Genomic DNA, 16921 nt, shown 5'->3' with positions numbered 1-16921 from the left:
AAATTGGTTATTTTTGGATTCATGTGTAGTTGTACAAGTATTGTATTATATCAGCAATAGCAATGGAGATAACTATCAAAGTTTTAAAAACATATTTTAGGGGCTTGCCTGTAATTAATCAAACAGATTGTGCTTTCTTGTTCCCCTTATTCAAATATACAGGGAAACCTCACAGTAGTATGCAGTGATTAAAACATACATGTTTTAATATGTTTTAATATGGTATCATTCATAGGATGCATATGGATACCAATTTAAATATATGATTTAAAAATTGTCCTGTATCTTTGAATTTAATTATTGTGGTAATAGAATAATATCTTCTGAAAAATTGAGGCATTATACCAATTATATTGATACCGATGTTTAGATATTTTTATTGGAAAATGCATTCTTCGAACTTTTTCTTGTTTGTAAACTGCATCTACAATACTCTTGTTACTAATTATACTGCAATTAATAGTTAGGCTATTATAATTAACATTTCTGGTGAAGTATCTATTAATCTGAGATTAAAATCTAAAGTAGTAGCTAAAAGCTGCCCTACACTTTGGTAGTTTATTTTTCAGATACCATCTGTCTTAAATGTGTAGCCTAAAGCAAGCTGTCTTTTAGCCTTGATCTGTTCTGGTAAATTGAGGGATAACAGTGGGATAACAAGACTCTACAAGTCTTGATTAAATAATTGAAATTTATATATAATGCTAAGCTGCATTATTGCATATTTAATATATATCATTACAGTTACTTGATATTTCATTTAATATTATTAGTATGCCTTGTTATTGGTAAGAATACAGTATCAATTGACAGGGAGTTTGATAATACCTGTCTGTTTATTTTGTTCAAGCGTACATTAGAAGAGAATACACACACTGGTTCCAAATCAAATAATTTAATTTACTTCAAATTGAAAGTAGTGATTCTTCCATAAGTCTAAGTGTTCACCTTAATTTTTTGTGGGATCACAGAATGGTTAGTTAATTTATATATCCTGTTTCCCCCAAAATAAGACATCCCCTGATAATAAGCCCAAGTGGGCTTTTGAGCACATGACAATAAGGCCAAGTGCTTATTTCAGGATTCAAAAAAATATAAGACAGGGTCTTATTTTCCAGGAAACACTGTATCTTATTTAGAAACTGCTCATCTGCCTTGTAAGACTGGAGGCGAGGCGACACAATTTAATATGGATTAATCAGTTCCAGAGGGTAGGCACCCTGACAGTAGAGATTCTCTTCTTGAGTAAATGACAATTTTCAGCAAACATGTTATAAAATGCAATCATGTGATTCTGGGATGCTGCCAACAGGTGTAAATGTGGACCAGTTGCCGAAAGCCTGATATGTAATCATGGGGGATCCTGGCCATTGGAATTTCAGAACTGGGTTGTAAGTACCTCTGAGATGGTCCCTTGTAACTGAATGGTCTCTGTTAGTGATCATTTTAAGTTCAGGACTCTGTAAAATGGGAAGATTTAGTTAATTATAGTTTCCCATTACATCCAAATCAAAAGCTTCCAAATAGCTTCCAAATAAATCAAATATGGATTGTGCTAAATGCTAATTAGTTTATTTTATTGTGGCTTAGAATGCATTGTAAATACAATCACTATAGTTATATTTAGTAAATATGGTTAAATTGAACCTAGCAGATCAATGGTTCAACTCATTCTCCATCTTTCCTAATTCTGGTTCTCTGTGGTGAGTAAACAAGGAAGATCTAAACATGTGTGATTAATCTATGGCAATCATTTAGCTCTCATTTTGAGGAATAAAAACAAAATCTACATTTTTCTGCTTGTTAGGCATTAAAATAAATATTTCTGTGGTAAAATGACAATATATTTGTGCTTTAGGGTTTTTTAAAATTGACTTCCTAATTCTTATAAGTTCTTTTTCATAAATTTTGCCATTCATTCATGTGAGATTTGGCCAACAAGTTTGTACAGATTTCTTTATGTAGAATTTAGTTGCATTGGCACATTATTAGAATTTGGAGAGTAGTCTTGGCCTAGTGTAACATTTTCAAAAAGCTTTTATAAATATTGGTAAAACTGTCTAGAATGATAAAGACCTTCCCAAATGCAAAGTAGTAAGCTTTGGAAGAGTATCTTAAGAACTTTTTCTTGAAAGTATTATACTTTTTTCCTAGTAACTAATTCTAAATTGATTCTCCTTTTGGATAAGGATGATGGCTATTCATTTCCCTATAGGCTCTTTTATATTTGATGAGTAATATTATTTATAGTTAGCTAACAGAAAGCTCTACTTTCTTAATTTTATCAGATGCATGCGGTTTGTATGATTATTGAATTATTTCTAGCTGCTATTTAGAGATAAACCTCTTGAAACAGTATCTAATAATCATAATGCATGCTAAAAGCCATCTTATTCTAAATAGTTGAAAAGAATGGCAGCTTTGCATGCATATAGGTCTGTCCTTTTCCATTTTTCATAACGGTTATTTGCCTTCATCTCCACTAGTTGGAGAGTTGGTTTTGAAACCTTGCTCTTGGGTAATGATAATAACTGATACCATAAACTGTTTTAGAAAAACAGGGGTTGTTTATTTAAATATTCTTCCATGATTCTTTCTGAGGCAGCTTTGTTACATGATTTGGATCTGAACAGGCCATGAGTAAAGGCTTTTTTCTTGTCTAATATTCCATTTAGAATTCTGAAGTTAACAGAATAGTTAACAGTTTTAATAACGAGGCACCAGTTGAATCCTCATTAGTTTCCCCAGCACTGCTGATAAATGATCCAGCTTATTCTAAAGATATCTTTAGATGTTGACAGCTCAGCTGGAAGGATTTAGCTTTGAATAGATTTCCATAAATGGAAAGAGCAAGTGGAGAGAGAAAGAGAATGTGAATGTGTTTGTGTACACCTTCTTGTGTATAGATAATATGCAGCAGGTGTTACTATTTGCTGCTGATTTTAACAGTTTACATTGATATAAGACCAAAATTTTTTATGTGTTTTTTATGTATTGGTTGTTCAATATCAAATATTTTATAAAGTAAGGTGTTTTTAGTGATATTGGACCTTAAATATTAGCCATTAACTATTTCCCCTTTTTAAGTAAGCAAACAAAATATAGCATAAACAATATACTGAGGCAAATGTTAATTTAGTGGAAAAAAGGTCTTGCTTTAGTGAAAAATCAGTTTTAAAATAATAATTGAAGGTACGTTACAAATTTTTCTTGAGATGATTTTAAGGATTTAAAGATATAAGACTAATACAAACTATGTGAATATATAAAGAAAAAGAAATACAAAAAGATTGAAAAAGAAAGTAAAATGTAAGAAACAAAGATTTTAAAAAGATAACTTTCCCTTCTCTCCAGATGAGAATATATAATTTCAATAACTTAACATCTTCTCTAAAATTTCAATCGGGTGAAATCCAGCAGGTTCTGATAGGTTCTGGAGAACCAGTAGCAGAAATTTTGAGCAGTTTGGAGAACCGGCAAATACCACCTCTGGCTGGCCCCAGAGTGGGGTGGGAATGGAGATTTTGCAATATCCTTCCCCCAGGAGTGGGGAGGGAATGGGGATTTTGTAATATCCTTTCCCTGGAGTGGGGTGGGAATGGGGATTTTGCAATATCGTTTCCTGGAGTGGGGTGGGAATGGAGATTTTGCAGTATCCTTCCCCTGCCACGCCCACCAACCCACGCCCACAGAACCGGTAGTAAAAAAAATTGAATTTCACCACTGATTTCAATAGATACCTTATGCTATCTTATCCCTTATTAATAATATAAGGTAGTCCTTGACTTATAACAGTGCATTTAGTGACTTTTCAAAGTTACACCAGCACTGAAAAAAGTGGCTTATGACTGTTTTTCACACTTAAAATGATTGCAGCATCCCCATGGTCACATGATCAAAATTCAGATGCTTGGAAACTGGTTCATATTCATATTTATGACAGTTTTGTGTTCTGTGGGAAGAACAGTCATAAAATGGGGCAAAATTAACAAAATGTTTCACTTAGCAACATAAATTTTGGGCTCAATTGTCGTAAGTTGAGAGCTACCTGTAATAAAAACTGGTAATTTAGTTATAAATGGCAAAAATCTCCTAAGAACTACCAGAAATTGTAACATACAACATTTTAACCATAATCTAGTAAGTCCATTTTGTATTCCAATTTATCACTTTTCTCTTTTTATAGATTTTTTAAATCTTGTCATTCAGTGCTTATTAAAAAGAAATTCCATTAATATCTACCAGAAATCACAATATATTAACCCTGATCAAATGTCCACTTTAAATTCCTTTTGTTTAATTTTTAAAAATCTTTAAACCCATCAAATAATGTTCCACAAGCTGATTTCTTTCTTTGTCCCTTTCAGGAGCAATTTATTAGTTTAATATGTCCCTTTTTATAAATCCAACAGAAGACTTTCAGATCACTCTTTTGATTTATTGTTTGTAGGTCCCTTTTAATTATTAAGACATCAGGTGGTTTTATTTGTAAATACATTGCAGTATCTTTTTCCATATCATTCTTGTATTCTGATATTTTTAAACCCATTTTCAGGTCCACAACATCTTTCCCCATATCACCTTTGTAATCTGGCATTAAAAAAAATAAATTAAAAAATCCACATTAAAATCTGCATCAGTTTCTGTTTTATCTGCATTGATTTCCTCAGAAGTTGCCATGTTAAAGTTTCTGAATAAAAATCAGGGTACAACTTTACATTTAAATGAACAAAATTGCAGTTTGGATTTGGATTTTAAGGAATGGTGTGAGTTGAATAAATCTAGTGTGTATGTGGAGAAAATAAAAGATGAAAGAGGACAGGAGATTTTTCCCCCAATAAAAGAAAAAATGCTGCATTGATTATTCCCATCTCTACATTTGTACAGATAATTTAAAGTCAACATCTTTGCTTTTTATGCCCTTGAAATTAGATTAGTCCTCACATTTTTATAAACAGAAATTAAACTGGCTAGTGAATTAATATAGAAAAAAACTTTAATACAGAATAGGTTACTTATCATAATCTAAATTTTAATCAGATTACTACAATTGATATACTTGGTATTAGGATTTAGGACCTTAATCTTTGATTTATTTGCTTAGGAGTGTGAACAGTAAAGAAGATAAGGATCAGGATGTGCTTAAGTTAGTTCTTTTGAAATAATGATTAAACATAATAATGTAAATAGGCAATTAGAATTCTAAAATTTCTTATAGATTACCTTTTAAATGCAAATATGCATGTCTCTTAGGGGATCGATTGAACAGTCCTATTTTTTTAAATTTGACATCACTAATCTTATGATTTAGTACTCCACAATGTATGTTACACTACTGGCACATCTTTGTGGACTACTTCTATAAATATATATTCTTATGGATTGAATGTTGGATATAAGAGTTGACTGCAAAAGTCTAGACACCCCAGTTAAAGTATATGTTTGTAACATGCATAAATTATGTCAGTTCAACTTTTTAGGAATTCTTTAAAGCATACAATTTGACCAGGAATGGTTCAACCTTTTCATACGGTTGTTCAGTATGTTAACTATTTTTTTTGCTTGTTTGTTTATTCTAGAGGAGACTGAATAAAGTAGGCTGTTCTTGAATGATAAACTTTATGCAGAATGTACATTTTTCTCTTAATTTTCTAGAACTAAGTAAACTAGGTTTCTACTTCTCTAAGCTATCATGTGCTTGGTTTGGTTTTGGCTTAGTATGATAACTTAACCACTGGATTTTAGATTTGAGGTTTGTAAAAGAAAGTAATACACTCTAATGTCAAAAAATGAGAATATACATCTAATATATATTTTTGTCTACAACCATGTGTATAAATAAAATTATATGGCATATGAAACTTCTGGCTCACAATATCTGTCAAATGTTTATTTTTTTACAGTGGAAGCATCTGTTCATGGCAGCAATGTGCACTGTTCAGATAAGACAATTGAAGCAGCAGAAGCCTTGCTTCATATGGAATCTCCAACCTGCTTAAGAGATGCTAGAAGTCCAGGTATGTGAATCAATCAGACCAGTTAAATGTCTTATTATTTTCACCACATAGCTAGCCCCTGGGTAATATTCAGTATAAATGTTTTCAGACCTTCAGGTTATCTTAATTCGGATGAGAGGGGAGGAATATTAATCAGTTAGTATTTAATTATACCTTTCTGCTCATAGGTCATGAGTAATTTTGTTCCTAAAACTGGTCTACAAATTGTATACTGCATGTGGTATGTAATGTTACCCAGTGCAATATTGCATTACTGCATGAAAAGAATGTTGATGTAATTCATAATTACTGTATGATTATAGCTATTTGGAACATACACTGCACATTTTCTGTTTCCAGAAAATTCCACCTAATAAGTATCACTTTAGATTGATCTGTACATCAATTAATAAATCTATCTCAGTTTTTCTTAACTGAAGCCAGCAGAAAACAATGTTTTCTTGTACTTGGTTACAATTTTCTTTCTGTTTGTATCATCAGGTTAAATTTATCCACATTCATTGTAGATTTAATTATTACCTTTACATGCAATTTGTGGTTTGTATCTAGTGATAGTGACACAGTTTATAAAATGGGAGGAAGTGATATGCTAATGAGGAACAAACTAGACTATAATATCCAGGGATTAGCTGAAATGAATATTTAGCGAACAATTGTGGTTCATTTCAATAAAAAAATCCTAGTTTTTTAAATTTATGAATGAATGAATGTCATACAGAACACAGTTATTTCCAGGCTGTAATTTAGTATACAAACTTTCCAATACTGAAAACAATTAACCATGTTGTGTCATAATAAAGGCAGCACCACATTATTTGTGGGTATTCTAGGAACTGAATGCAAATGAATGATGAGAAAACTTTATTTTTCATTTGGCACCTTTTGGGAATGCTTCCAAAATTTGGAATATATTTAGTTTATTTGTAACTTGAAAAATCTGGATTTTTTTTTAAAAAAGCCTTTACCTTATTTATTTATTTATTTGCTTTCTTTAGTGGAAGTTTTTGTTCCGCCTTGTGTGTCAACTCCAGAGTTCATCCATGCTGCAATGAGACCAGACGTAATCACAGAAACAGTTGTGGAAGTATCCACTGAAGAATCTGAACCAATGGATGCATCTCCTTCACAAACTTCTCCAGAAATCCATGAGCCCATGAAAAAAAAGAAAGGTACTTCATGTAACGTTTGTATGATAACTAGAAGTAGCAGAACAGTTCAGTGAGCCACGGCATATTTTCTATATGATCATTTGCCTAGAAAGGCTATTCAGATTGATATTTTTACATTGGTACTTTTCCATTGGTTAGTATTTGGTTGGAACTGGTTAAAGATTGAGTTGTCAGTAAACAATTGTAAATGCTTACTTAAAATAAATACTTTCAAGATGAGGCTTAATGGCCCTTGATTGATTGAATACATCAGATGTGATTATAATTATGGTTGTACTTGCACTGTATTGTTTTCCTACGGTGATGGAGTAGTGTTCTAAATTGCAAGTAGGAAATATTAACCTTCTGCATCAGTATTTCTAAAGCTGCATAAGATCAGCCTTAATGATTTATTTTTGTTAAACTAAACTCTGAGAGAACTGAAGGTGAGAAATACTATTTTTTATTATTCTTTCACTGCAGCTGGCCGTAAGCCAAAATCTCAAGTGCCATCAACCATTTGCAGTTCATCTCCAGACTTGGGTATAAAAAAGAAGGCAAGAGAGGGCAAAGGTAATATGCTAATTATATTTTATTTTAAATATTGTGAAATATTTAGGAAAACATATTCCCCATAGCACTAATGCTTAACAATAAAGACCAATTGGAGCCGGTCTTTTAGAGTTTTCACGCTTTCCCCCCCTAATCAACTAAGGTTCTGTTAAAAGTTTTGATTTCTGGTATACATTTCTGTCTGTATGTGGCTTGGGCAATGTGATTTTTTCCCAGCTGAAATGTGATACTTCTGCTGAAGATTTACAGTAGCATTTAGCATATTAGCAGAGTATTTATTACTGTTGATTAGTGTCTGACTTTTAGGTTATGCTGAGAGAAAATTACTTGCTCAAAGTCACTTAGGGACCCTCGATGGTTGAGGCTGTATTTGAACCGGAGTCCAAAATTTTAACCAACACATCCCACTAGTTTTCCACAAAGTTTCCTGTAGGTCCCTTTTCATTCCAGCAGAAATAGGTTGTTTCAAGATCTCTAAATGGAAATTTAGAATGAGATTGCAAATTAGGGGTGTTAAAGCTCTTTCCCCCTTGTTTTCTGATTTTCATATAGTTGATAAAATTATTTCCTTATTGCTATTAATTCTGTCACATATTTGTTACAGTCAAAGACCAGCCTATGAAGGGTGGGGTACAATCAATTAAAAAGCATAGAAAATATATTAGAGTCTATATAATTATTATTATTATAAAAAAGCTACAAAATATAAAATTTTATATTTAAAAATCAAACTCGGAAAGAAATCTAAATGGAGGGGTAGGAGCATTAGATGGGTGTAGGGTTAATATGTGGCAAACTAAATCTACCAGGTATAGAGCACTCTGGTATGATGAACTAGGTATTCATTAAGATTGTTTTATGACACAGGTCTGATAGATTTTCAGTGCTGCTGCGCAGAACCTGGCAGCATTGTATGCTGTAGCAGGATTAGTAGCTGAAAGCAGCAGGGAGGTTTCAAATTGTCATGTGCACCTTGGGTATGTATGTATGCAATAATGGTGAGACAAAGCTAGTATGAATGTCTCTGTAATACAGGCACTGCAATACAGAGAAGCACATGCTATGTTGTTTCTGTGTTTCCAGAGTCACAAGGGCATTATCTCTCCAGGTAGGGAATGTTCCTGTATTGGCCTTCAAGGACAGTTGAGTGGAGGGTACTGCTGTTACTTGTATCTCCCGGAGAGTCACAGCATCCAGGCAATCTTGCTTAAAGCTAAGTAGGACTGGATCTATTTAGTGTTTCAGAAATACGAGGACTGTTAAGACCAGAATGAGAAGTTTTTTAAAAAAATACAACAGAAAGCAGACTTGTTCTGCATTTTGATACAAAAACGATAGGCATCTGCCCATGGATTCACCAGTCTGTCTGTAATAAGACCTCACTTTTGCTTAATAGTTGCAGAGTGATTACTGGTGAGATTATTCTGAGCACCTATGGGAATCTACAGATTGGCTTTTTGTTGTTGCACACTGTTTACAGGTTGTGTGCCTGTGTATTAACTTTATTCAGTTGGTCATTGGTACAGTATTTATTTCATCTCATCACGTATCTGTCTCTAATAGTTATTTAAGGTTGTAATATTTGTTTTAGTGTTTTTTGATGGTTGAGATGATACATTCTATTAATAGCTGGGAGAAAGACACTTCACTGGCCACAAAGTTTATTCTAATTTCCCCAGGTTATCATTTGCAAATTCTGATATTTTGCTAAGGAGTCTTTATATATTTATTACTAAGAGGTTGGTATATGTAGATATGTGGTAGCTGTTGTATATTACATTTTGTATATTATATATTACATTTTACATTACATGTATTGCATTGTATACTTAGACCTTTATATTGTCTAATATACATTAGTTGTTTAGAGAAAAACCTGTATCCTACCTATCCCTACCCTCAAATTTAAAGTGGTATTAAGACATATGTATTTGGCTATTTCTTAATATAGCCACATATATTCAGAATGGGAGCCTTTTTAAAAAAAAGATCTGAGAATGACCTTCATTTTTGGCTTGCTGCTTAGAAATCTTGCTAAAAATGAGTTGGAGTGCTTGTTTTCTTTTCCTTTTTCTTTTCTTTTTTTTTTTTTTTGCTGATATAAGAATAGTAGAATATACTTTGCTTTGAAAAAAAATTAACTACTTAATCTTGAAGTTATTAGTATTCTTGGGAACTACATAAGCTTTTTAAACAATGTATTCTTTTGATACATATTTCTATTAAATTTATCAGAAATTTGATGCTAACTAGTTTATTATTTTGGCAAAGAGATGAGATCTTTTAAATAACATCAAATTTCAACATTTTTTGTTATCAGCACCTTTATTTGATTATTTATGTATAAAATTATTTTTAAATGACAATAATTAATAATGCTTTCATTCCAAAAGTAAAAATATGGGATGTTCATTTAGGAAATTACAAATGCATTTTCAGGATTATTGGAAAAATACTAAAAATTACATAGCAAATTTCTACTCTAGAAAGCTCTCAGTACTTTTGCTATATCATTTTAAATAAGTAAATAAGTACAAAACTGTCTTTAACTACTCCTTCCAAAAATTGATTTCTGCCCATTTTGAAAATATATTTAATATATGCCTAGCTTTTATAAAAACACTATGTAACATAGCAATTAAATGTTATTCCAATATGTTGGCTATTTGCATGATTTTGTTTGGAGGTAATTAGCTCTTTGATTTGCTGAAATATATGTTTTGCAAATAGGAAATACAACCTATTTGTGGGAATTCCTTCTGGATTTACTTCAAGATAAAAATACTTGCCCTCGATATATCAAATGGACTCAGCGAGAAAAAGGCATTTTTAAACTCGTGGACTCCAAAGCAGTTTCCAAGTTGTGGGGAAAACACAAGAACAAGCCTGATATGAACTATGAGACAATGGGAAGAGCCTTGAGGTAAAGAAAAAAAATGAAGAAAAAAAATGAGATGAAAATATTGAAAATGTTTTTTTAAACTAATATGGGTATCATGCTTTCTCTACAACCTTTTTAATGCTCTTAAACTAACATTCCATTTTTTTCACTCCTAAGGAAAATATTATTTACTTCATTTGCCTTCTAAAATTAAGTACTGATATGTATCTTTAGGTAGAAAAAATTGAGACACCACTTTTATGAACGAAGTAACTTAAAGGTTCCTAATGGAAATAGTTTATTTAGGTTAATGTTCTACACTTTTGTATTTCTTTCAGATACTATTATCAAAGAGGAATTCTAGCAAAAGTTGAAGGACAAAGGCTAGTATATCAATTCAAGGAAATGCCCAAAAATATTGTTGTTATTGATGACAAAAGTGAGTGCGGCAGTGAAGATTTATCCATGTCCACTGATGAGAAATCATTGGAACGTGTATCACTGTCTGCAGAAAACCTCTTAAAAACAGCGAGTTCTGCTCGCACAGGAAAAAGCACTTCTCAATTGACCTGCACAAGATCAGAGAAATCTGTTGCCAGAGTGAGTATCTCCTCATCTGGACATGAAATGTCATCTTGTTCACCCACCACAACTACCGTTTCAGCAACAACTGCTCCCAGGTGAGTGCAATATGATTTACATACTGAGTAGTCTAGGTCAGTGTTTCTCAACCTCAGCAACTTTAAAATATATGGACTTCAACTCTCAGAATTCCCCAGCCAGTTGAAGTCCATGTATTCAAAGTTATGGTTGAGAAACACTGGTCTGAGTCAGGGGTCAGCAACCTGCGGCTCTGGAGCTGCATGTGGCTCTCACCTCTCTGCTGTGGCTCCCTGTCACTCAAAATATGCATCGCAACCACCAATGTGCAATACTCACCGGCACGCGATGTATTGAGCTTTTCAACCCCCGATAGGCCAACCATGGATAAATCAAAGAAAAGAAAAGTTTCAGAAGAAAACAAAACATTTAATTCAACTACATATGCTACTTTTGTGGCCGCTCAAGAAATAGTGAGGCATGGGAAGGGTTTTGTGGCTCCCAGTGTTTTTTTTTCTGTGGGAAACGGATCCAAATGGCTCTTTGAGTATTTAAGGTTGCAGACCTCTGGTCTAGGTCAAGGGCCATATGTTATGCTAAATTGGGGCAAAAATTAAATTTAAGTCATTTCTGTATTTTTTTAAAAAAACCAAATATGCTACATAATTATTTCCAGAAATATTTTTATTGTTTTGCTTTTGTGATATTGTTTAGAGTTCTTATACAGGTAGTCATCAACTTAGCAACCACAATTGGGACCAGAACCCAATTGTTGAGCAAAGCAGTCATTAAGTGAGACATCACATGACCTCTTCACCCAACAAGTGCAATTCCAGCATTCCTGGTTGTTAAGCAATCTCACAGGCTGTTAAGTGGAGTCTCAGGCAAGATGTGGGTGCTTTAGGTTGGCGGAGATCATGGGAGGCCTAATGCTGGCCATGTCTGAGTCTCTATCTGCTCAGGGGCTGAAAATCTTCCCTGCCAACCACAGCACACTTCCTGTGCTGAGCCTCTTTACCTTACTGCTGTCTATCTGCTCTGGTGCTGAAAAGCCTCCCTTCTGAAATGCAAGCATGCTAAATCTCCACACACCTGCTGAGGAGTGACAGGAATTTGCTAGAATGAGTTTGGAAAGGAACCCCATTTCCCAGCAGAGAAACAGTTGAGACGGTTGCTATTTTCAAGTGCTGCTTTTGGGAAGTACTAACTCCCCCCCTCCCCCCCCAAGGCATGTATGCCTTTGGCCTGGATGGCAGGAAAGGGACAGCAGAGCTGGAGGAAGCCCAAGAGTGACAAAGGGTGACACTCCCTTCCCCTTCCTTTTCCTGCCCTTTTTCTCTTTGCCCTCCAATTAGTCTTCCTCCTCCCTGCCCTCTTCCCCGCTTTATTCAGCTATTATTGCTCACTCCCAAACTCATCACGTCTCTCTCTCATACACATGCATACACTCTCCTCCCACTTTCTGCCTTTTCTTTCCCCTACATGTGTGTACACTTCTATACCCATTCACCTTCCTGAAGTGAGGCTTTGTCTCTGTTCTGCAGGGAGTATTTTCAGTGTGATAGTGGACAGGCAGCAATAAGATAAGGAGCACAGAGTGCATCAGAGCCCTGGGAGGTCCCAGTGCAGGCTACACACGAGTGTCTCTTTATTCATGGGCTGAAAATTTTCTCCCTGCTGAAATTGAAAGCGTTGACTTTCTAGGAAAGCCAGTAGGGAAGATTGTCAACGGTGATTAGATGATTGTTGGGCATTCGGTAACCGGCCATTAAGTGGAATTGGGTTGTCAAGTGCTCAGTTCACAATCTTACGATTGCGTGGCACAGAAGTCGCCAAAAAAAAAATTGCGACAGTTGGAAGTGATTTACAATCCATGAAGCATTTTTTCCAAGGCTATTGTAACTTTGAACAATTGTTACATGGACTGGTCATAAGTCGAGGATTACCTGAAGCAATTTTTGGAGGATTCTGGGCCCATACCTACAACTTTGAAGAACTATGTGCAGTCATGGACCTCAGGAAAAGTTGTTTTGAAAAGAAAGTCTGTTTGTTTGTAGATCTCTTACCGTTTCCTTCCTAAATGCTTTCCCTTTCCCTTTCCCTTTCCCTTTCCCTTTCCTCCCCTCCCCTCCCCTCCCCTCCCCTCCCCTCCCCTTCCCCTTCCCTTTCCCTTTCCCTTTCCCTTTCCCTTTCCCTTTCCCTTTCCCTTTCCCTTTCCCTTTCCCTTTCCTCCCCTCCCCTCCCCTCCCTTTCCCTTTCCCTTTCCCTTTCCCTTTCCCTTTCCTTCCCTTCCCTACCCTTCCCTTCCCTTCCCTTCCCTAAGGATTTGTCAACTTAAACAACTGTTGGGCTAATCTAAAATGACAATGTTTTGTTTTGCTTTGTTCTGTTTTTTGTTACACTTATGTCCCATTTTCTTTTAGTAGCATTAAGGAGTGATAAAGTAACTTCTGAAACTTCAAAGAATTCAGTTTGGAATTGGGGTAGTGGAAGAAACTTTTGCCTTTATGTCAGATTTATAAAATATAATAATTGTTTCTTTTGATTAAAAGGTCTTTTATTCAGTTAAAGCATGTATCTGACACAAATTTTTGGTCTTCATGTAGTGTTTATCTTCATCTATTTAACAGAACTGTTCGGGTGGCTATGCAAGTGCCTGTTGTAATGACATCTCTGGGACAGAAAATATCAACTGTTGCAGTGCAGTCAGTAAATGCAGGGTCACCATTGATTACCAGCACAAGCCCAACAACAGCAACAACCCCAAAGGTAGTTATCCAAACAATCCCTACAATGATGCCATCATCTGCTGAAAATGGAGAGAAAATCACAATGCAGCCTACAAAAATAATCACCATCCCTGCTACACAACTTGCACAATGCCAGTTGCAAACAAAAACTGGTTTGCCAGGGACAGGGAGTATTAACATAGTTGGAACACCTCTGGCTGTGAGAGCACTTACTCCAGTATCTTTAGCCCACGGGACACCAGTGATGAGATTATCAATGCCTGCCCAGCAGGCAAGTAGCCATACTCCACCCAGGGTAATTAGTGCAGTTATAAAAAGTCCAGAGGTCAAATCTGAAGCAGTGGCTTTAAAGCAGGAACGGGAGATCAAGACCCTGCAACTAGTACAAGAAGAGAAACCAGCAGATGGAACCAAAACAGTCACTCACGTCGTCGTTGTTAGTACACCCTCTGCTATTGCTCTACCTGTACAAGTGAAAACAGAAGGAATAGTAACATGCGAAAAATGAAAAAAAAAAAAAGCAGCTGTGAACATTAATTACATAGACCATTGTGGAATTAAGCAAACTGACATACATAGGAAGCCAGGGAATTGGACACAAACAAGAAGTTGAAAGAACTGATTTTTTAAAAAATTGTTAATAGTTATGCATATATTAGAAATTTACTGGAAGCAAAATAATGTCCCATGTTTCAGTGGGAATTGAACTAGATCTACACACTGACACAATTGCCTCTTGTATATCAGGGTTAAGCTGATGAAGAAAGAAAATTGCTGGAGCCGAAGGGAATAGCGGGTGAGCACTCAGGAGGCTCACTGCATTACCAGTTACACTAAGACATGGAACACTAAACTGGTTCTGTGAGGGTCTTGGCTTATGTAGATGGAGGGGGCATCTAGAAGAGGCTCATTGTTACACAAAACACATTTGATGCATTTGAATATGCATACCAGCAATTACTACTGTGTACTCACAGTGTTCAACTGGTGCTATGTGAAAAACTCTGCTACTAGGTATTCTTGAATGTGAATAAGGAAAGAATTAAAGAACTTCTTACAAGAAGTCGAAGACTTAGAGAATTTTTTTGTCCCATGCAGCTTAAGCAGATTTTAAAACAAAAGCCTTAGACTGATTTTCAGTTACCTTTGTTGAAATAAGCTAAAGGCTTCTTTGTGTAAAGCATTTTTTATTAAAACAATTTTTTTAAAAAAATCTTATACCTAGCACAGTATTGTTATAGAATTACATGTAACATATTTTGTATGGTAGTCAAGTCTGTTGGTTTCTTAATTGGGGTCCAAGCGGCCAGAGGTTGTTCAGCCTCTTGCTGCTTGGATCACCCACTTCGCCTGGACATCTGTGCATACATTTCAATTTCAGCTTTTACTCTGTCACTTGAAAGGTCACGCTTGGCATGAACTCTTGTCAGGTAGATTAAAAGCTTGTATATTTTTTAGTTGAAGTTAGAGGAAAGTACCAGTGTTCAGAATGAACTATAATAGTTTGTATATTCAACATTTAAAGTATATTCTATTTTGTTGTACTCTTGTTTCAAAGTGTATTCAAGTAGGTTTTACTGAAATACAGATAATGAAATTTAAAATTGGTGTCTCTTTATTCCAAGCCTTAATGTGCCTCTGGTATTCATCCAGATAACATTGCTACACAATTTTCTACTTCAGTTCTCAAAACTTAGTTTTAGAAATAGTACAGAATTGGAAATATACCAAAGAATTAAGTTAATGATCTCAGTCCTTCTACTGAAAATAGGAGCAACATCTAGTTGATAACACAATGGAATGAACTTGTATGATAATTTAATTTAAACCATTAACAGTGGTAATTGGGTGACTGGAATTGTCTTTACACTTGTGTTATACTGTCTTACAGTTCCAAAATGAATTAAGAGTTGCAATAGCCAGCTTCATAGGAGGTTAATGGGATTCCTTGAAAAAGAGGGGGAAGAGGCATACAGGTGTCAAGAGCAAGAAATCAGCACTCAAGGTGTGCATTAACACAATGCCAAGGAGTAAAGACATACGCGATGATCTTAGAGAAGCAATTGTTGCAGCCCATCAATCTGGGAAGGGTTATAAAGCCATTTCCAAACAACTTAAAAGCATCATTCTACAGTGAGGAAGATTATTCAGAAATAGAAAAGAAAAGGCAGGTCATTCAAGACAGTTACCAATCTTCCCAGGAGTGGATTCCCAGTAAGTTCACCCCAAGGTCATGCCGTGCAATGCTCAGAGAAATTGCAAAAAATCCAAGAGTTAGATTTCAGACTCTACAAGCCATAGCATGTAAAATGTTAAAGTTCATGACAGTACAATTAGAAAAAGACCGAATAAGTATGGTTTGTTCGGAAGGATTGCCAGATGAAAGCCTCTTCTCTCTAAAAAGAACATGGCAGCAAGACTTAGGTTTGCAAAATTATATCTGAACAAATCACAAGACTTCTGGAACATTATCCTTTGACAGACGAGACCAAAGTGGAGATATTTGGCCATAATGCACAGCGCCACGTTTGGCAAAAGCCAAACATAGCATATCAGCATATTAGCATAAACATCTCATATCAAGCATGGTGGAGGGGGATATGATTTGGGCTTGTTTTGCAGCCACCGGACCTGGACATCTTGCAGTCATTGAGTCAACCATGAACTCCTCTGCCTACTAAGTTTTCTAGAGTCAAATGTGAGATCACATGTCTGACAGCTTAAGCTAGGCTGACACCAGGAGCCGTGGTGGCACAGTGGTTAGAATTCAGTACTGCAGGCTAACTCACTGCTTACTCCAGGAGTTCAATTCTGAACGATTCAAGGTTGATTCAGCCTTGCATCCTTCCGCGGTCAGTAAAATGAGGACCCAGATTGTTGGTAACAGTATGCTTTCTCTGTAAACGGCTTAGAGAGGGCTGTAAAGCACTGGGAAGCGGTATATAAGTGTAA

The 16921-nt window shown here is 35.2% G+C and overlaps 1 protein-coding gene across 3 annotated transcripts in view; it reads left to right on the top strand.

Annotated features, from left to right (window-relative positions):
* The window catches only part of ELF2 (E74 like ETS transcription factor 2), a 59305-nt gene extending 43732 nt beyond the window's left edge, over nucleotides 1-15573 (top strand). For 2 of the 3 annotated variants that reach the window (XM_070948305.1, XM_070948306.1), the window contains 6 exons: nucleotides 5904-6017; nucleotides 7013-7186; nucleotides 7649-7738; nucleotides 10469-10661; nucleotides 10958-11299; nucleotides 13850-15573. In XM_070948305.1, the coding sequence (XP_070804406.1) occupies nucleotides 5904-6017; nucleotides 7013-7186; nucleotides 7649-7738; nucleotides 10469-10661; nucleotides 10958-11299; nucleotides 13850-14477 (1541 nt within the window). In that variant the 3' untranslated portion in view covers nucleotides 14478-15573. Of the gene's footprint in view, nucleotides 1-1370; nucleotides 1392-5903; nucleotides 6018-7012; nucleotides 7187-7648; nucleotides 7739-10468; nucleotides 10662-10957; nucleotides 11300-13849 lie in introns of those variants that run through there. The other variant, XM_070948307.1, reaches the window with a different exon arrangement.
* Nucleotides 15574-16921: the final 1348 nt, after the last annotated feature.

The sequence above is a fragment of the Pituophis catenifer genome, unplaced genomic scaffold (genome assembly GCF_029215685.1).
Source record: "Pituophis catenifer annectens isolate HBS135680 unplaced genomic scaffold, rPitCat1.0.hap2 SCAF_8, whole genome shotgun sequence".
Taxonomy (NCBI): domain Eukaryota; kingdom Metazoa; phylum Chordata; class Lepidosauria; order Squamata; family Colubridae; genus Pituophis; species Pituophis catenifer.
Note: the sequence above shows the minus strand (reverse complement) of the source record. Positions and strands in the feature narration are given on the sequence as shown.